Source organism: Mirounga leonina, unplaced genomic scaffold, assembly GCF_011800145.1.
Source record: "Mirounga leonina isolate KUSES-001 unplaced genomic scaffold, KU_Mleo_1.0 Mir_173, whole genome shotgun sequence".
NCBI classification, from domain to species: Eukaryota; Metazoa; Chordata; class Mammalia; order Carnivora; family Phocidae; genus Mirounga; species Mirounga leonina.
This window is the reverse complement of record NW_023270447.1, coordinates 44,944,868-44,965,683: the sequence shown is the minus strand read 5'-3', so window position 1 is coordinate 44,965,683 and position 20,816 is coordinate 44,944,868. Positions and strand designations below refer to the sequence as shown.

The 20,816-nt window shown below is 41.6% G+C and overlaps 1 protein-coding gene across 10 annotated transcripts in view; it reads left to right on the top strand.

The window, feature by feature from the left end:
- NFIA (nuclear factor I A) overlaps window positions 1–20,816 on the top strand; it is a 369,111-nt gene that overhangs the window by 207,472 nt on the left and 140,823 nt on the right. The window contains exon 4 of one of the 10 annotated variants that reach the window (XM_035018421.1): window positions 17,173–20,337. The exons of the other annotated variants lie outside the window; for them this stretch is intronic. Within the exon in view, the coding sequence (XP_034874312.1) occupies window positions 17,173–17,231 (59 nt within the window). The 3' untranslated portion in view covers window positions 17,232–20,337. Of the gene's footprint in view, window positions 1–17,172; window positions 20,338–20,816 lie in introns of those variants that run through there. 10 annotated transcript variants of the gene reach the window in all.

Here is a 20,816-nt window from a genome sequence, read left to right as displayed (position 1 = left end):
CACCTGGGTGGTTCATTTGGTTAAGCATCTGCCTTCCGTCTGCCTTCGGCTCAGGTCATGATCCCAGGGTCCTGGGATCGAGCCCCACATCGGGCTCCCTGCTGAGCAGGGAGTCTGCCTCTGCCTCTCCCTCTGTATACTCGATTGCTCGCGCTCTCTCTCAAATAAATAAGTAAATAAATCTTTTTTTTTTAATTTTATTATGTTGTGTAGAATAAATAAATCTTTAAAAAAAATTATTTGAACTTCGACAGGTGCACAGGTGGAAGAGGGATGAGAAACCCCGGGCCAGAGCCTTGACTTTGTCACTTGCCGGGCTGTGAAATGCTTTTAAAACATTCAGAGCCAGTAACTATAACTGACCTTGGGGGGAAGGTACTTCACCTCTCTGTGCCTTAGCTTCTTCGTTTATGAAATGGGACTGCTGATTATTGCCATTCTTGCTCCCAAGGATTTAGTAAAGATACAATGAGATACCTGAAAGTGCTTTTTAAGACATAGAATGAGCTATTGTAATAATTTCAGGTCATCAGGAATTCCTTCATTTCTAGCCCTGGTCTCCTGACAAATGCTAGGGGACAAAATGAGTATATACCACATCTTTTTTTTCATTCAACCTAACAGTACTCATTTTCAAGTGGATATGGTTACAAAGCTGTTGCATGGGAAATGAATGCTCCTCTCTTCTGGGCAGCATCTTTTACCATTTGGCCCACAGCTTCACCCCTCTGCCCACAGAGTCCTTAGGATACTGAAAGGTATTCTTTCCATGTTTATCGCTCTTGCCCTTTATTCCAAACTAATCTAGAATTCTAAAATTTTCCAAGATAATTTTTAAAAATGTAAGCACCTAGAATGACCTCAAATAGCCCAAACAAATAAATGAATGAAATAAATGAAACCCACAATTTCTAATAATGATATTCCAGTTGATTCAGAATATATTTAAGGAATCTTTAGATGATGTTAGTTTTTGACTTCATTCTTAAACTCCCTTGAATCCGCAGCCCTTTTTCTTGTTTGTACCGAGTACCCAGTGACATTTAGATCCACTTTTAGTTGGCTTTTACTTAAGCTTTTCTTTTTCTGGGACAATCAGCTTAGAGACAAAATAGGCTCGAACCCAGCACGCACGTTCATTGTTTTGGCAAAAGATATATTTCACTAGATGGTGAGGGTTATAGGAATACAGTTTCCAGTAATTCTTATGTGTATTTAGTGGCCTTAAGTGGAAATATTAGTGTCTTCCTTCTTAAGCCACCGGTCTGAAAGATCTGTCAAGCAGAGAATTTAAATCTTTGGCAAATTATGTCTCCAGTTTTAGAAGTTTTAAGCACCTTTTGATTCCAACTCTTACCTCTGCTTTTGAGCCTCCATTTCTGCCCATTAGAGTCTCTGCCCACCAAACACTTGTATCTTCAAGACATCAAAGCTCATTTTAAAAAAGAAAAAGATAATAAGTTTCAAAGAAAGTGTCCAATATATATTGGGAGGGCTATGGTAACATTTGCCTTTTTATGCATTTTTCTGGTTGATCCAAATTCTTTCACCTCTTTTCTCAGAAGAGGTGCCCACCTCTAGGTACAGCAGGACAAGCAGGATTCAGTCATTCCCAAGACCTTTTTTCTGCTTTGTGGTGCCTACCGAGAAGGCTATTTATAATCTGACATATATGACAGAAATTGGTGGAGAAGAGCCTTCTTGGCTAAATGGTTCATTCATTTCACTGGCCTGATGAAAGTTACATGAACCACAATGAATCACAACAATTACTCGTTTAATTCTTTTTTTACCCTGTATTCATTTAAAAGGTTTGCTCTATAATATAAGACCTGTAGATAAAAGGTTTCTCTAAAAATCACTCTCTTTTCAAGATGTTTTCATTAGTTGGGATTCATTTAAGTGGGTTCTACGCTATATACCATTAAAGGTGTGTGTAAATGTTTTTATTGGTTTCTTCCCTATCTTCCACTTTGATATTTCCCCTATCAGAGGCAATGCCATTAACCTTAGAAATGCTGAGTATGATTGTCTTTCGATCAGCCCCATCATTGCAAACCACTGATCCATAGCTTACATTACTTAAACCACTGGTTCCTAAACAGAAAAATAGCCCCATTACCTTCCTTGGAATGGCAATAGTCTGTCTGAAAAATCCTTTCAGAAAGAAGAGTGAGCAAAAATACTTCCTACTTCCTTTGGGAATAGTCCTTTCTTTGATACAAATGTTGCAATAGTAGACCCCGAGTTTCCTCTTTTAACTACACATGAAACATTTATTGGGCACCTGCTACGTTAAGGATGCTGTGTGAGGTACATGGATGGTACAAAGATAGGTTTGGGTGCAATCCTTTAAGAGACATACTTTTTTCTGCAGGTGATGGGCATATATGCTCCTAATAATAATGCAGGGTAAATATGCTAAGTGCTCAAAGAATGAAACAGACAAAGTTCCCTGAGAAGAGAGAAGAGAGAATGCTTTAATCCAGACTTCGGGGGTAGAGAATGGAGAGTTAGATTTCACCCCAGCTGAGAGGGGTGAGGATGGTAGAGGAGGAAATGCATTCCGAATCAGTAGAAATAGCCCCCAAAGGCTCTATGTGATCTGAAAGTTCATGGTGAGCTTGGAAAATAGCCAAGTAGTCTGGCATGACTTGTGCAAGGTGACGGTGGGGGACGGCAGGAAGGCATAGTGTCCACGAGTATGGCCTTCCCTTTTAGGTTCTCCTTGCAGCATAAATCAAAGATACTGTCAGTTCACACATGTGGTGGACTCACTGTCATCAGAGTTCAAGTCTTGAGCCCACCCCATCATTCAACCACAGTGTCAGAAACAGCATCGGATTAGGAACCCAGAAAACTGGGTTTCACTGCGGGCTCAGCTATTAAGTAGCTGTGATCTTGGATAAGTGACTGTTCCTCGATGAGTCTTGATTTCCTTTTCTGCAAATCAGAATGGTGATAGCGCCTACCTCATGGTTGTTAAGAGCTTAAATGAGATAATGCATAAAAGGCATTTAACACAGTGCTCTCAGCATATAGCCAGTGCCCGCCCCCCCAAAATGGAAACTACTGGTTTTAAATAATATTTTGATGCCTCATCTTCTATCTTAAATGAACTGACTTTATTTTAGCTATTGATAACTTATAACACACTGGCGGCGGGGGGGGGGATCCCTCTGTTCAGAGTGGTTGCATTAATTTGGAAATAAGATCCTATTTATTTCCTTTTCTATAAAAAGCACCCTAGAAGGGTGCTCACTTGTATTTGTAGAACAAGCATTTTGCACATTTTGAGATCTGAGACTTAGGAAATTGGACTTTTGTGCATATCCAAGATAATTATATCATAGAGCTCTTTTTTGTTGCTTGACACTTGCTCCAGAGTCTTCCAGAGTTTGCAGAAGCTACGAGAAGAGAGTCTTCTCTAGTTACCTACTAAGTGCTGAAGTTGGCCTTCTTGTGCCTATTCCCATCCTGTGTCAAAAGGCTCCAAAGATCCCTCACATCACTGTCAGTGTTTACCACCACTCCTGCAGCAATGTTGCAGCTTGACCTTTTCATTGATTCACGTGTTGCCTTCCTTTTAGACCTTTTGAATTCTTTTCTGAACCTTGAAAAGACAGGAGAGTATGAAAGCTTGACCTGGATCTCTCTTAGGCCATGGGGAAGAGTACCAACTTACGTTCCAAAACTGGGGTACTGCCTCTTTAATTTCTCTTTTAAATTTAATCTCTCTGTAAAATTAAAGTTGTTTTTGTTTTTGTTTTTTGTTTTTTTACTTAAAGCACAACCTTTAAGAAAAGCATTTTTTGTTAAAGGGAAATCTTAATGGGGAGAAGGAGAGATAACAAATTGGAAGAGAATGTCTGGTAGCACAGACTTCGGCAAGTTTGAGGCTCTTGGTGAAATTTCAAACAGTCCAAATGGAAAATTACCCAGTCTGTTTCCTCAAGATAGACTTGTTTGTACAGCTACTCAAAGTTTAAATGGCAGAACAGTAGGTACGCACGCTGTACTTATAAGCTGTGTTTGTATTACAATGCTGTGTTTTTAACCTCCTTTTAGTTTGGAACACAAGCTGGTTAATGTCTTAGTTCTGTGCTTCCTGGATTATTAGGGAATAGCTCTGTTGTGTTTAATAACCAGAAAGAAAAGAAGAAAAAAAAAAAAAAAGCCAGGCAAATAACTCCACTAAAAATATCTCTCATCTCTTAGGTTTTTACTTCTGTTTTATAGGAAGAATATTTTAAAGTTAGATATTGAGTCCCAGCCTCGTGAGACCAAAGAGTGTTCAGATATCTGAGGGTCCTTGAGTATATTCTTATTTTGTAGAGACTCATTAAAGGAACTCACAGGAAAATGAGTTCATGAGCAGATCCAGTGCATCTCTGATAATCATGTTTTATATGATCATGGGCAATGGCAATAACAGCTAATATTTGTATTGTACCGTGGAGTTTGGCAAAATACCTTCCTATGCATTATCTTCTTGCCTATCTTCTTCTAAGTATAATTATGTGATATTCAAATAGATCTCTCCCCACTTCACTGGAGCATGAGTAATAAACATAGTGAATTGTAAAAAATTGACACATGTCTGAAATTTTTGAGAACAAGGCCATTAGAAATTAGATTCCAGGGTGCCTGGGTGGCTCAGTGGTTAAGCGTCTGCCTTCGGCTCAGGTCATGATCCCAGGGTCCTGGGATCGAGTCCCACATCGGGCTCCCTGCTCAGCGGGAAGCCTGTCTCTCCCACTCCCCCTGCTTGTGTTCCCTCTCTCGCTGTGTCTCTCTCTGTCAAATAAATAAATAAAATCTTAAAAAAAAAAAAAAGAAAGAAATTAGATTCTATGAAGTCTAAGTCCTCATTTGTATTAGGTAAAATAATATTGCAGAAAATGCTATTGAAGTGTGATACAACTATTTCTGTGTATTAGTAGATAGCCTACAGAGATTTACTGAACTTGTTAAAATAATTCTCTACAAGGAATAATCCAGTACAACCAATTTTATTTCTGTTTCATGTAGTAGTTGTCTCTTATAAAAATAAATATACTATTAAATTGTGATCTTTCTGGGGTGCCTGGGTGCCTTGGCCCATTAAGCATCTGGCTCTTGATTTCTGCACAGGTCATGATCTCAGGATTGTGAGATCGAGCCCCATGTCGAGCCCCTTGTAGGGCTCCACAGTCAGTGGGGTGTCCGCTTGAGATTCTCTCCATCTGCCCCTCCCCCTGCTTGTGCACTCGCTCTCAAATAAATACATAACAAATCTTTAAAAAAAATAAAAACTAAATTGTAATCTTCCTAATTACCAAGTTTACGTAAAGGTTTGTGTGTGTGTAGTATATAATCTGTTTGTGTATATATAATATATATATAATATATAATATAATAGCTCCATTTTGTAAAGATCAGATGGGTTATAAAAAATAAGTACAGTAAAATGGAAAATACAAACATGTTTTAAAAAATGAGAGTTGGGAAATATATAAATTAAAATAGAAAGGTAAAATCAGAGAAAAAACTTGAACAAAGATTCTACTATATGGATCTACCTGGTTAATAACATTGAGATATGTTTGGTTCTGAATTTCCTGGCAGCCAAAGGAAAAACAGAAATATACATGACTATTTATGTGATTCTTATTACCCATAAGGTGATACATAGCAATTCCTCAGGAAAGAAAGTGTTTCCTGGCACACAGTTCTGATAATTTCATATAGAACTTCAACAGGAGAACACATGAGGGATCTAGTGGCATTCAAAGCTGTTGAGGCTGATGCAGTAGAGGATTTGTAAGATAGCTTCTTTTAGGGCCCACTAACAAGCTGAGAACCTAATGCAAAATGTGTAGCTCAATGAAAAGAATTTTGAGTGACCCATGAAGGTAATTTGCTCCTAATCCATCAAGAAATTTATAAGAGCTAGAGAAATTTACATTGTGATCTTTACAAAGACTATACAAGCAGGTAGATCTCATAGTCTTCAAATGATTTTAAATGTTTTTCACAGATAGACTTTTTTTTTTTTTTTAAGATTTTATTTATTTATTTGACAGAGAGAGACACAGCAAGAGAGGGAAGGCAAGCAGGGGGAGTGGGAGAGGGAGAAGCAGGCTTCCCGCCGAGCAGGGAGCCCAATGCAGGGCTCGATCCCAGGACCCTGGGATCATGACCTGAGCTGAAAGCAGATGCTTAACGACTGAGCCACCCAGGCACCCCCACACCTAGACTTTTGATTAAAGCTGAGCCATAAACAATTCCCATGGATTTTTTTTTTTTTTTTAAATAACCAATACCTGCTTAGAGACTGGATCCATATACTTTACAGAGTAGAGTTGGCCTCACAAGGTAGAAACTGTGTGGCTTTTTAGGAAGGGTCTTGCTGGGGTGTGGGGAGAACAGGTATTTGCCCTCGTGATTATTTTTAAAAATTCTCTCTCAAGTATCTTCCCAATTGCTTGAAGATCCCTTTAGCAGTGAATAAAGTCTATTGTTGGCTAAAGAGAAACAGGATTCAGAATGCAGAGCCTTTTGAGAGAGAGTGAGAACATACTGATTTAATTCTTCTCCAAATAGAAATGATTGATATCAGATTGTTGTCTGAAAGCACTTTCCCCAAGTGGAAAGAACTTCGGGTTCTTCAAGGTGGGGGGTGGTGAAAAGGTAGGTTCTGTTCAAGCCAGTTCACCTGCAAAAGCAAACACCAGTGCTGCTTCCAAAGGTGCTTGCTGGCAGCCGTCAGTCTCTACTGGCCTATTGACCTTTTCTTTGAGTTCCATCCATAATGTTCCTCTGAAAGAGAACTTTCCCATTTACAGCATTACATGAACATGCTACTGTTACTAAGGACCCAAAGGGTTATTTACACACGGGAAAGCGTGGTAGGTGTGAAGGTATGTGTTTTGACAACTGCCATTTCTCCATGCAGTGATCAGCTTCTCTTTTGACCTTGTCCATCCATTGCAGAGAGGTGTGGCCTGGTACCTGTGTCCTTACGTAGTCCTGGATACTTGGGATGGGAAGTCTAGAAAAGTCTTTGTTCACAGTAAAAACCATAGGGAATGCAGCAGTGTTAAAGTGTTGAGCTGTGTATCATGATATTGTACTGGTAAGCATAGAAGAACAAAAAGAGGGTTTTGTTCTCCAAATATCTAACTCCTAGCTGTGGTTATTTTTTAATGCGCAACCTCATATTGATGTCAATGGAGAGCAGCTGGGAGGTCCCAGGACAGTGACTAAGTGGGAATATGCAGCAATGACGAGTGAAAACTTAGTTTCTAAGAATTTTGTTTTTGTGGAAATCCCCCTTAGACTAATGATAGAAGAGAAAACATGTGGTGTGTGTTGGGTAGATCATTCCCCAACAGGATGTTTTATTTTTTGTGTTTAGTCTTCGTCCATAGTAACAATTAGAATGGATGCATCAAAAATAAAGTATGCAGACCTTGTGACCTGTCTTGTAACCAGCACAAATTAGTCTTGGGGTAGGAAAATCTAGCTGCATATTAGTTTTATTAGATGTTCCCAAACATTTTATTGCAATATTTTGGGGGGAAAAAATTACAAACCTAAGTTTTCAATGTGTTTCCTATTCAATACATATTTTGTTTTTGAAGGATTAATTAAGCTGTATGTTTATAATTCTTTAGTTCTTAATTCATCAAAATGCTGCCTTTTGGGAAAACCATGTCAGCATAGGAAGATTATTCTTTTCCCCAACAATGTGTTCCTAGGAGGGGGGATGTATCTTTAGCACCCTCACTACCCACCCCCAAATGTTCTCCAAACTTTAAAAACACTTTTAGAAGTTCAAACCATTACTCTTCATTTGGTTCTAGTGATACTGAAATAAGTTTCTTCTGGAGCACCTGGGTGGCACAGTCGGTTAAGTGTCCGACTCATGATTTCTGCTCAGGTTATGATCTCAGGGTTGTGAGATTGAGCCCCGTGTCGGGCTCCACACTCAGTGGGGAGTATGCTTGAGATTCTCACTCTCCTGCCCCTCTGTGCTTCCCCCACCCCTGTGCTCTCACTCTCTCTCTCTCAAATAAATAAATAAATAAATCTTTAAAAAAATAAGTTTTTTCTATTACAGTGATCACAATTGCTACCGTTAACTGAGTGACTGAAATGGGCTGAGCACTGTGTATGCTTTTTATCTTCTTTAATCCTCTCTTTATCAATGAGGAGACTGAGGCTCAGAGATGTCAAATACCTTATACAAGTCAATGGCTACTAAACAGCAGAACAGAATCACTCCTTCCTTCAACACTCAACAAATATTTATTGAGCACCTCCTTTGTGCCAGAGACCTTTTAGTTACGTAGGATACATCAGCGAATAAAGTACCTAAACTCCCTGCCCGCCAAGGAGCTTACATTCTAGTTGATGAAGACAGAGAATCAAAATATAATGTAGTGTTGCCAGATGGTGAGAAGTGCTGTGGAGAAAAATGAACAAAAGGAAGAGAAAGAGGGAGTCAGGGATAGTTTGCATTCTGAAAAAGATGGCCACAGATGTGTTAACTGAGAATTTGACATTTGAACAAAGCCCTGAAGGAGGTGAGGGAGTGGGACATGCAGATATGTGGGGGAAGAGTAGGGCAGATGGGGTGCTGTGAGTGAGGAGGAGCACAGAATGGCGGGGGCGGAGGCACAGTTCATGCAGGACAGGGGTTCTCAAACCTTAACAGCACCAGAATCACTTGAAAGTCTTGTTAAAGATTTTATTTATTTATTTATTTATTTATTTATTTATTTATTTATTGAGAGAGGGAGAGAGTACATGAGCAGGGGGAGGGGCAGAGGGAGAGAGAGAGAATCTCAAGCCGACTCAGTGCTAAGCGTGGAGCCCGACAGGGGGCTCGATCTCACGACCCTGAGATGGTGACCTGAGCCAAGATCAAAAGCGGGATGCTCAACCAACTGAGCAACCCTGGCGCCCCTTGGAAGTCTTGTTAAAAGGTTGCTGAGCACTTCTCCTAGAGATTCTGATTCAGAAGTTTGCATTTCTCCCAAGGTTCCAGGTGATGCTGATGCTGATGCTGCTAGTCCGGGGATCACACTCTGAGATCCACTGGGGCTGTTGTAAGAGTCTGGCTTTTGCTGTCAATTGCGTGAAGGTCATTGGCAGGTTGTGAGTACAAGAGAGACAGGTCCGTGTGCTACTAGAGGACAATGTAGGAGACAAGAGCAGAAGAAGGGAAACCAATTAGGGTGCTATCACAGCAATCCAGGTAAGAGTCATGGTGACATCATCAAGCTATGTTATCTCCATTCTGAGTCTACTGGAGGTTGTCCTCTAAAGCCAAACATTCTAATCATTAATTGTGTTCAACCTAGAATTCCTTTGGTTACATCTTTAGCTTGAATAACTATATGAATTCCTCTTCATAGAGCTGCTGGTCTACAAGTTTGTGAAAAGGACAGAAAAGATGAGCTCAGAGTTGAGACACTTTTCCAAGAGAGCTGACAAGGCTATGCCTAGGAACACAGAACTTTCTAAAGAGATCCTTGTGGAGCACCTGGGTGGCTCAGTCGTTAAGCATCTGCCTTCAGCTCGGGTCACGATCCCAGGGTCCCGGGATCGAGCCCCACATCGGGCTCCCCACTCAGCGGGAAGCTTGCTTCTCCCTCTCCCACTCCCCCTGCTTGTGTTCCTGCTCTCTCTCTCTGTGTGTCAAATAAATAAAATCTTTAAAAAAAATAATAAATAAATAAAATAAAGAGATCCTTGTGGAGGCGATGGGGATGCCAGTGAGGATGGTGGGCTGGAGGGAACAAAAATTTGGCCTTCAGCTTCTTGCCACTCTGTCTACGAGCTGATCCTTGGTAGCACGGGAAAGGCGGGCATTCCCAGCATTTCAAGAAATGTTGTTCATGGTGTTGGCACAGGTTCCCTGAGAGACCCAGATATGTGAGGGTCAAATAAGGAAAGAGAGAACTCAAGCGTGACGCCGCCTTTGCTTCCTTCCTGATATGCAAAATGAGGGGAGCAGTGAGGGGAAAGAAGGTTGAACATGGAGCCACCAGCCGCCAATTAATAATTGTGCGACTTGGGCCAGGACCCTGACTCTCATCTGCAAATGGGAATAACAGTAGTGCTTGTCTCACTGCAGGGCTCAAGCAAGGATACTCATCAAATGTTAGTTGTAGCTATCATTCTTATCACAGTGAAATTTAAGGAGATTTCCATCAGCTTTTCAACTCTGACATTTCGTGGTCCCTTACCAAGATTCACGCTATACACAAAAATGGCACAGTGTAACATAAAACTAGGGACAAAGGGGAAAACAGTGGAAATGCCGTGGATGTTAAAATGCGTGATGGTGATGGGAGAGGGAGGAACTGTAAGCCCCACGAAGGAGAGAGGAGGAAGAGAAGACAGATAGAAAGTGGGGATACGGTGGAGAACGGGAAGGAGAGGTGTTAAGGTAGAGAAACCAGAAAAGGCAACATAAAAAAAGAGGGGAATGAGGGCGCCTGGGTGGCTCAGTTGGTTAAGCGACTGCCTTCAGCTCAGGTCATGATCCTGGAGTCCCTGGATCGAGTTCCGCATCGGGCTCCCTGCTCGGCAGGGAGTCTGCTTCGTCCTCTGACTCTATCCCCTCTCATGTGTTCTCTCTCTCTCATCCTCTCTCTCTCAAATAAATAAATAAAATCTTTAAAAAAAAAAAAAAGGGGAATGAGAAAGAATGGCAAGGTGGGAAGCATCAGAAGGTCATGATACTGCTTAGCAGGGCAGGGCATAACCCTGAGCCAAGTCATTACCGTGCCCCACCTGGCATCAAGGCAGATGTCCCTTCCAGAGCCTCCATGACACACAGGATGGCCATTGGCTGGTGCTGCAGAAGTCTCTACAGTTTTGAGGGGCAGTGGGAGACAGCAAGACGGGGCAGAGAGGTTGCAAGTTAGACTTTGGAGACTACTTAGGTGTGGTGTCTGTTACATGTAGACTCACGAAATCTGATATCCATGCAGACCCTTTAGGCAGATTAGCTGAGAACCCAGACAGTTTTTACCAGTCCCCATGTGAGCACGTGAGGACCAGGAGTCCTTCTTCTGCACATCTTGGGGTTGAGCCCTGTGTGACCTACTCCTCTGATGGATGGAAATGACAAAGACAACAACCCCCATCCCTTATTTAATGCTCATATGGGCAGTGTTAATTTCATTTAGCTGGTGAAAACTGTGAGGCTTGGTTTGTAAAGGGGTATGGGAGTTCGAACCTGGAGCCTGGCTCTAAAGGACTATCTGTTAGCAAGAAACTGTCTTCTGATGGTTTTCAGGAACTCATTACTCAGCCTTTTAGCTTCTCTCAGTTCTCTGGCTCTCTGCCTGCCTGCCTTTTGGCTCCTTCACCCTTACACCCTGGAATTGTTCTTGAATAGAAACTGTAGGATTTGGTGTAGAATTTCTTTTTTCCCCTCAGCTGTTGTTTCTAGAGTGCTTTCTCCCCGCCATCCACCTCTTCTTTGTCACTTCCCATTATTGATTACTTAGGTTACCCACACAGTGACCTTGCCCCTGAATCACCTGGTTTGTGGAGGTTCTTCTCAGGTCCCACCCAACCTCACAAACACGGAGTGCCCACATTCTGGCCTGGGAGTCCCAGAGGAGTTGTCCCATAGGATCGTCAAGTCCATGCACAGCCAAGTGTTGTCTGTCATGTCACATCAAGCTATACAGAACTCCTAGGCTGTAGGAGAAGTCATCCAATGCCAAAGTTCAGGAAGTACTCCACCCCTCATGTGTCTTTCTGGGCATCATCCTTTTCTAACTCATCTTGTCTTCATCTACCACATCTGGCATGCTACCATACACACAGAAGTTCAGAAAGTATTAGGGTGGTTCACGGAGAGTAGATTACCCATTGTAGATGAAAGCAGTGTCTTTAGGAAAAACCTCTGGTGGGGTGGTGTGCGCATGGGAGGATTCGAGCGTTCTACAGTAACCACGCCGCAATCCAACACCAGAAAATGTGATTTTTTTTTTTAAACCATAATGAAAATCAGTCACGTGTAAGTGTGTTGAGTGATCAAGTGCATTGGCCATGAATCTATAAAGAATCATTTCATGTATCCAGGGATGATCGTGTTTCCTTTTTGTGTTTCTTTTAAGTTGCTCTGGAGTAACACCACTGGGAGTGTTTCCCCAGCACAATGAAGTTGGCAGTTGAGTCACCTGTTTGTGATCGCTAAACTTTTATGAACCCTTAGCAGATCCATTTGCCGGCATCTTTTAAAGACTCCAGATTTTCCCAAGCCTTTTGTGGTAATAGCTGATGCATCAGAAGTAGAACTGGGAGCTATTCTTTGTCAAGAGTTAGAAAATATAGACAGTCTTGTCTTCCCCATAAATGTAAGTTGTTGTTGTTGTTGTTGTTAGTATTATGTCAGCAGTGAAGGGCTCCCTGGAGAACTGAAATACAGCATCACAGAGAGCTTGAGCCTTGCTGTGGAAATGGGCAGTAGGAGTAGAATGATATTATCTCGTGGTAATGAATTTACCTTTATGACAGATCATTATCCCCTTCTGGACCTGAACTGGATGAAGGACAAGTCTAGCAGAATAACCTCATGGTACTTGGAATTTATTGGCTTTCAATTTTTAAGCTGGAAAAATGCAATAGCAACCAGGTTATCTCTGTATGAATGTTGCAGAGGGGGACAGAGTTGAAGGAAGTCACATTTTCTTGCGGCTAATGGTAGAAAGCAGGTGGTAGTCACAATCTTTAACAAAACAATGCATGCAGTTTCTCCTGTGCTTTGCCATTTTAGGGCTTGAGGCAAAGGATTAAATGAGTAGGAAAAAAAAAAAACATGGGACCTCATCATCATCATTGGTGATAAAAATTACTGGAGGTCTCATTGAGTGTGACACTATAGGAAAAGAGCAAAGATTTATTTTTAAAATGAATGAGAGGAGACTCCTGTCCCAGGTGCGTATGATCCGAGGTCATGCTGTAACAGCTGTATGTAACATAGGGCCGTCATGTATTAGTGAGCTGTTGGGGTTAGTAAGTTGTAGTTTTGCATAGAGGCAAGCTGTGATATAATGAGACAGGCATCCCGATGGGACAAAGGTAGGCTTAAAATCATTTCTGTCTACATCCTGGCTTTGTCCTTTACTTAGGGTGTGACCTCAAGCAAATCACTTCAGCTTTCGGTCTTAGTTTTCCCAGTTAAGATGCAAAGAAGTCAACACCTGACTCACATTTTTTCTGTATGCTTTAGCGCCAAGTACCTAGTGAGTCTTCAGTAAATGATCTTTGTTGGCATTCCTGCCATTGTTGTTGATGTCATTACTGTCTGGATTCAGGAGCCCTGACGGTGACGCTCTATGCTAGATTCCAAGTAGGACCCACACCTAATTACTTTGAATGATTGAAAATCAATACCGATGTAAAGCTCCTCAAACCCAGCATTGCTCCAGGAGCCGTAAGGAATCCATCCCATTGCTTTAGTAATCCCCACTGCGGGGCCGACTCTCAGACCATTTTCCACTTGCCCGGTCATGAGAAGAGACAGTAGACCAACAGTCTATGGAGTTTTCCTCTTCTTTCCTGTAATTTTCATCTGAGCTGTAATACTCTGTACATCGTGGCAACTCTTTGGAGCCCAACACCAAACATTCCATACAGAGGGGCTTTGCCAGAGTTGAATGCAGAGACCGCTGAGCCATGTTCCCTACATGTACTCCGGTGAATCTTGGAATCTTGATCTGCACCTCCTCTCTATCACCTCACCAAAAAAAGCTCCCCGACCCACAAATCTTATATATATGATTCTTCCTAACTTAAATCTTCTCATGTTTCTGGGCATGCTTCTCTCTTTCCCTTTTTCCATTTTTTTTCTCTTGCTGTCAACCATGAGAGAGAAAAACCGGAAAATTCACATGAGGGCTCATGTATGTAAAGACTTGGTTGGAAGTTCCCCTCAGTTCAAGGAGTGAAAGAACCTCCAAAGTACAGAAATTGAGGTGAATGTTTCCTTCTTCTTTTCTATTTGGTAGAGTGATGGCAAAAATAGAAGGAATTGCTTCCCTTTTACTTTTTAATAAAGTGGAAGCCTGTTTTTCAATCTGTTTGCTCGGAATACGGAAGAATACCTAGAGTTTTACTGCGGCAGAGATCTTCTACAAAGTTGCAGTTGCTCCATCGAGATGCATCTCGGGTGAAATGTTTATCAGTCGAGCACATCTTTGTGTTTTGGAAATCTCTTTCGTGTGCTGGGCGGGTGGCCACAGTATCTGGTAGTGTAGATGTGGTATTAGACTTTAACGGGTCTGTTGTGGCAAGTATAAGATCGTGGTGCAACAATAGGAAAAGACCACTGGAAATGGAGTGGCTCAACCTCCTTCCAGTTAGAACTGTCATTTTCACCTTCTGTCCACTCCCATTACTGCAAGCCTTCTCCCCTTCAGGCACTCTGCAGTGTTTCAGCCAAGCTCAGATGGAGTGGTGGTGTTCCTGCTTTGGGGTATTGGAAGTCAGTAGAGGCTTCCCTCCTTGTCAGAAGGACTGAGGACGACGCGTCTTTCTGCCCTTTAGTGTGTGGGGAACAAAGTAAGGGGGGAGTTAGGGATGCTAGATATCATGTAGTGCTCTGGATACTCCTGCCTGATAAAGACTGATTTTGCCCAAGGTTCCAGTAGTGTCCCCATTAAGTACGGGCCCACCAGACTCTTAAGTCACATCAACGTTCCCAGCTCCTAGCTCCAGCCCTTGCCAACATATGAGCCACCTGCTTTCTTTCCTTCCTTTTTTTTCTACTTCTTTCCTCTTTCTCCTCCCCTCCCCTGCCCACCTCTCTCCCTCCCTCCCTGCTATCCTTTCTTTCTTCCTTCCTTCCCCTGAATCTCCTATACCTCCTTCGGGAGACCACCTAAGTGTCCCCGCCTCTGTGAGAACTTCCAGACACCCCCACATATTCTTAGGGGCTACTTCCTCTATGCTTGCATTGCCGTTTATGATACAGGACTCCATCCTGGGAGTGATCCACTCACTGCATAATGTGTCCACTTCTGTGCCTGTCTGAGCGCCTGGTGGGCAGGTGCCGGGTCTTCCTCTCTATATCCCCAGTCGTAACACAATCCTGGCCAACTGCAGGCTCTCAGTAAGTTTCCGTGGAATGAACGGATGAATAGTAGGTATTCGGTTAGTATTGCATTGTGTTTTCTGAAAGTAATTGAAAATATGCATACTGTGCTAGAGTTGAGTAAAAATTTGGTCACTGCCTCTCAGCCTCGGCACTATTTATACTTTGGGCAGGATGCTTCCTTCATCTGGGTCACTGTCCGTGCATTGTGAGATGTTTAGCAGCACCGTGGCCTCTGCCACTAGATGCCAGGAGCACCCCCTCCCCGGTTGTGCCAACCAAAAATATATCCAGACATTGCCAAGTATCACCTGAAGGCAGAATCACTCCCAGTTGAGAACCATTGAATTAAGGTAAAGGAAGAACTAACGTGCATTATATTCCATTTAATAAGTGAAGTGTACGAATCTTGTGGCATCAGCAGTTCATTAATCCATTTAGTAAACACAGATAGAGCTCTCTCCAAATTATTAGGCTATGCGGTCTTAACTGTTTATGCTTGAGTATTCTATGAACATCCACTCCTGGCAGAATTTGAGTATGACAAAATCACAGAGCAACCTCTCTGATGCTTGAAGGCCCTCCGTACATGGCAAAGAGCCCTTTGGAATCACCATGAACATTTTAAGTCCCTAAACATAGCATCAGAAACATTAGGAAACAGTGCCCACTACATTGGTCTTCCATGTCCACAGCCTTTGCCAGGTCCCATGCTTGGGTTTGTACATGATTTCATTTAATTCTCCACTCCAGCAATAGAATAAGAAATTGAGGACCAAAGTGGTTACATAGTTTGCCCAAGGTCCTCAGCCATTAAGGAGAAAGAATTGGGATTGGAGTGCATGTCTGCTTGGCAGCAAGACCTGGGCTCTTTCATGCTGCCCACCTCTTAGATGAATTTTTTTACCCAGTGGGGAATAGAAGTTGCCCACTTCCGTGTAGAGGTTGGCTGCCATCAAGGTGTGAACAGACATGTGTTATCTCTTCTGTGCAGTAACATGTGTACTCCTTATATCACTGTCAAGCTAATAAGTATCTGATAATGATTAGCCCCGTTATGTGGATTTGTGAGTATACAGTTGGAACACAACTGTGGGCACACAATTGGCTTATACTTCGGGTGTTGGGAAGGAGAGTTCACAGAGGGAGGGCCATGGCCAACCATGAGATCTGTAATCCCCCTCATCTTTTGTCTACACCAGGCCTTTGTAAGTGCGGTGTCTACAGCTCTTAATGGGGTCTCAGATGAAAACAGAGGTATCGGCATTACCACGGTTGTTCTTTATAACAATTCTTTATTACCCGATTTGATTGGCAAAGGCAGATGAGTTTCAAATTGTGGTTCTTCGTGGCATTCTGTAATTCACTGCTGACCCCCTCCCTAACATTTTGATTTGAAAGAAAAATTCTAATTGGGATTTCTTTATAATAAGATTAATTCTACACAGAGTTTCACTTGATGAACAAAAAAATAAAACCTTTTTAATAATTCTGTTCCCCAAGTGTTCAGCCACAGTTTCCACTAGTAAGTTGGTGCAGCTTTAAGTGTGCACAGACGAACAAAAATACGGTAAGTTAAGTAGAAGGCAAGGATGGATCGAAACCATATGTGTGAGGAAGTGGTGGGAGAGAAGTGATGGTGAAGGATACAAATTGTTTTGAGAAATCATAGTTTTAGTGGTATCGATATGGAAGAATAACGTTCCCACAGTGTTGTTTGGTGAGGATACTTCCCTTTGATTTATAAAACTGAATTTCAGTTTGGGTAGAACCCACTGGGTCTATCATCTGGTGGGAAAAAAATGTACTGTAGTTAGATCTGCAGGTCAGGGATTTGTGTACGTGTGTGTGTGTGTGTGTGTGTTTGAGGTCAGTACTGATTCTCATGATCTTACCATCATCTCCTGAGCCCTTCCTCAATGCCTGGGCCTCTGGAGTTGGTATTCTTATCCATGCCGTTAAAGATAGGGCCACAGTTAAGAACATGGGTTCTTCAGCTAGAGTGCTTGACTTGAAATCCCATCTCTACCAATGACTCTTTGTATGATCTTGACTTCGTTGCTCAGACTCTGTGCCTTGGTTGCCTCATGTGTCAAATGAGGACATAATAGTACCGACCTCATAGGACTGTGAAGATTAAGAGGAACGTAACACATGAAAAGGCTGAGAAGAGTAGCTGGCACACAGTGAGTACTCAGCAAATATTAGCTGTTGTCACTTTATTGTTATTCTTATACCCACAAAGAGACCATGCCACTTTCCTCTGCTTCTCAGTGCTAATCCTGCTGGTCACTGGGGACTGTATAGGCCATCACTGCTATTCCAAGAAGCCTTCCCTAACCCTCCTAGACTTTGTGCCCTCAGAGCCTGCTTCCACAAACAGAGCTGTATCATGTTGGATGATAATTGTCCCTATACCTGACCTTCTTCCCCAACTAGACTGTGAGTACCTGAAGGTCAAAGAGGTGCACCCTGATGCCTCCCATAGTGCCTGGAAAAGAATAGGTGTTCAACAGATGTTTTTTGGATATATTAGTGAAAGTTTAGTTAACTTAAAATCACAAAATTGAACGACAACCATGTCTGACTTATAAAAATAAATAATAAGCTATAGAAAATATTCCCCTAATAATAATAGATTAAATTATGACTCAGGACTGACTTACAGAATATTGTCCAAATTTATTGAATCCAATTTTGACCCCATCATCTATTATTGCTATCATCTAGCACAAGTACTTGCTGTCTCCCCTCCCCCAACATACGCACTTGGCTCCCTGGCTATAGGATTATCCTTGTTGATCCTCGTAAGTGCGTCTCACACTTTCATCTTCTCTCAGGCAGTCATCAGTATTTATTGAGCCTACAGTGTAGAGGTCTGTGATGCTCTAAGGATACGGAAATGAAATCAAAAGGTGGTGACATTGGAATTGGGTCTTGCAGGGGTGAATCAGGTCTCCTCGCTAGTTCTTTAAAGGATGTTTTTGCTAAACTGTGAGCCCTTGAGGACAGGGGATATGTCGCTATGTGTTCCAAGCTTGTCATCTGTACTTACTTAGCTCATAGATTGGCATCAACAGATTGTTTGTTGAATGAACGAATCAGGCTGTAGAGAAAACTTGAAGTTTATAGTCAGAGCACCTTAAAAAACACATTTAGCTTCTCCCTCACCCTCACCCTCTTGATGGTGGTTGGAGCCTCAGAATTGGCCATTGAGCTTACTGACATTTTCAGACGATTTACTGTAGAATAGAGCAGAATGCTGTTGGCTTCCCCAGATGTGTCCAGAAGGGCTCCATGTTCAAATTAGCCACAAATCATGCCCCTCGTGGTATTGTTGCTAATGGCAACGCTGAAGGCCAGAAATGCCTATGTTCGTGAAAAATATTTCAAGTGCTCCTGACGGTTTACATCTGACAAAAAAGTGCTCTTCCTCTGCCTCAGTCTTTGAGCGAGTAAACTAAACACACATACCACATATGTGTACATGCATGCGTCCATGCACACGGGGTTCTCACCTGGTCTGGGACCATTCTACAACCTGGGAAAATTTTATAGATTTCCTAGTGTGAAGGATTGAAATCGAGCAATTGGCGATCACAAAGCAGAAGGACTTCGGTGCAACCTGGCACTGGGTATCTTCCCTTGGCTCTTTTGGAAAAATGACAGGTATTCAATAAAGTATCAGAATGATTAGAGAAAAAAAAATGAGAGCGAGCTGAAGGAGCTGCCCTTCTGAACAAGCAGTTGAGACAAAGGCATTCGTTTGAATTCCTGGTTGGTTGACAATGTGCAGCTTGTTGTTTCCTGTTTATTTTCGGAGTGTTGTTGGTTTGGTTTTGGCAATAAGGACTTGGATCATGTTGGCTCTGCATCTCTTCTTATTTCACCTACATCCTTTCATTGAGAGCAGAGAGCAGAATGAATATTTCCTTTCAAGATTTATATGTTATTTTCTGTTTCTGCAAAGTCTGTGGACCTTTAGATCCATGATAATGTTGTGAACAAACAAAATATTATTTACGTGATTCCTGAGAGTTTATTAACAGTGAACATATCTTCTCAGCAACAAGAGGAGGCCAGGGAGCCTTGGCCAATATGTTCACAGAGCTGTACAGATATTTGAAACCAAGACTCTTCCAAAATGTGCGGTGTTCTGTTTATTTTTATGGACCTTATGTATGAACCCCCACCCCCCACCCCCAACAAAACAAAACAAAATATAGAGTAGTTCAAATAGAATTATTTTTTTTTAAATCAACTTCTAACTATAATATCTGAACTTGATACTTGGGTAAGGGTGAAGGATAGAGGGCGTGACTGGGGTCGAAGAGGAATTTGGAAAGAATTGTAATAATCTGGCTTGTAAGGGTTTGCATTCTAATTATAGAGACAATAAGCCCGTCACTTGTGGGCAGAATTGCGTGGTGTTAAATACCTAATGAGATCCATAAGACAGTGTTCTACACTAGAGAGTGTTTTTCACCAAGGGCTCCCTTCTGGAGGGGTGTTCAGAATGTGTGAGGACGCTCTTGGACAAGAAGGGGATATTGCTGGCAGTCAGTGGTGGAGGCCAGGGATGCTGAATATCCTACAGCATACAGGGGAGGTCTGAACATCGGAAGGAGTTCCCCCCTCAAAATGCTGATGACTTTGATGAGAAACACGGAAAAAATTCCGAGAACTCCAATGCTCTGACTTAGCTAAAGCTGAGTGTAAGATGTATTTGGTCCCTTCTGCGGGTCAAACAAAGATTCTGTTCCCTAAAATGAAGGAAATGGCCTGCATCATAAAGTGCTTCAGTGATCAAAGTCAGTAAAGTGAAACATGTCGATCATTCTTCTGCCTAAAAGGGCAAATTCTTTTAGCATTGATTTAAAGCAGTCTTAAAGGAATCAAGACCCTTTCTTTAATGATGCTTTCTGATGGCTCTCTGTTTATATTGAAGTGAGGAGCTAAAATGTGGAGGCTCTGGACTCGAGAGTAGTTCATTTCAAAAAGGTGTTTCTATATTTAATGTTAATATTGCTTATATTGTATGTGTTTTTATACCACCCAAAATATTTTCACATTTAAAAAAACTCAAATAGTTTTCGTTTGAAAAATAGGGAAAACAAAATTAGATTTCTAAATACCTATTTTCTAGGACAGGCAGCATGCTTTTAGTTGCCAATATGAATTTTTAGCACGCCAGATTCCTTAAATAATAAGACCAAAAAAAAAAAAAAAAACCAAATAAACCCACAAACAAAAAACCCGGCCGTTTTAAAATTTCCCCTTTTTCTAAATATGCCTGTACATTGTTTGTTGAGAAATTAGGTAAAACTTGACCTGCTGAAAAACAGATTGATGTAGGGTTCATTTCTAGGTTGAGTATCTATAGTTATCACCCCAAAACTCTAAGGCCGAAATTTGTGTCTCCATATGTAGGCTAATGCCTGACCCATGTAGATGTATTTAAAGACTAGATTTATATTTTAAATTATGTTAGGAATTATAAATAATTATATTTTTATGAACATATTTGTAAATAAATATAGAACTGGATTTCTAAAGTTTAACTCTGTTTATTAAAATAATGGATTCTAAGTGCTGTTATATCTCACTTTATTTTTTTAAAGATTTTATTTATTTATTTGACAGATAGCGAGAACAGGAACACAAGCAGGAGGAATGGGAGAGGGAGAAGCAGGCCTCCCGCTGAGCAGGG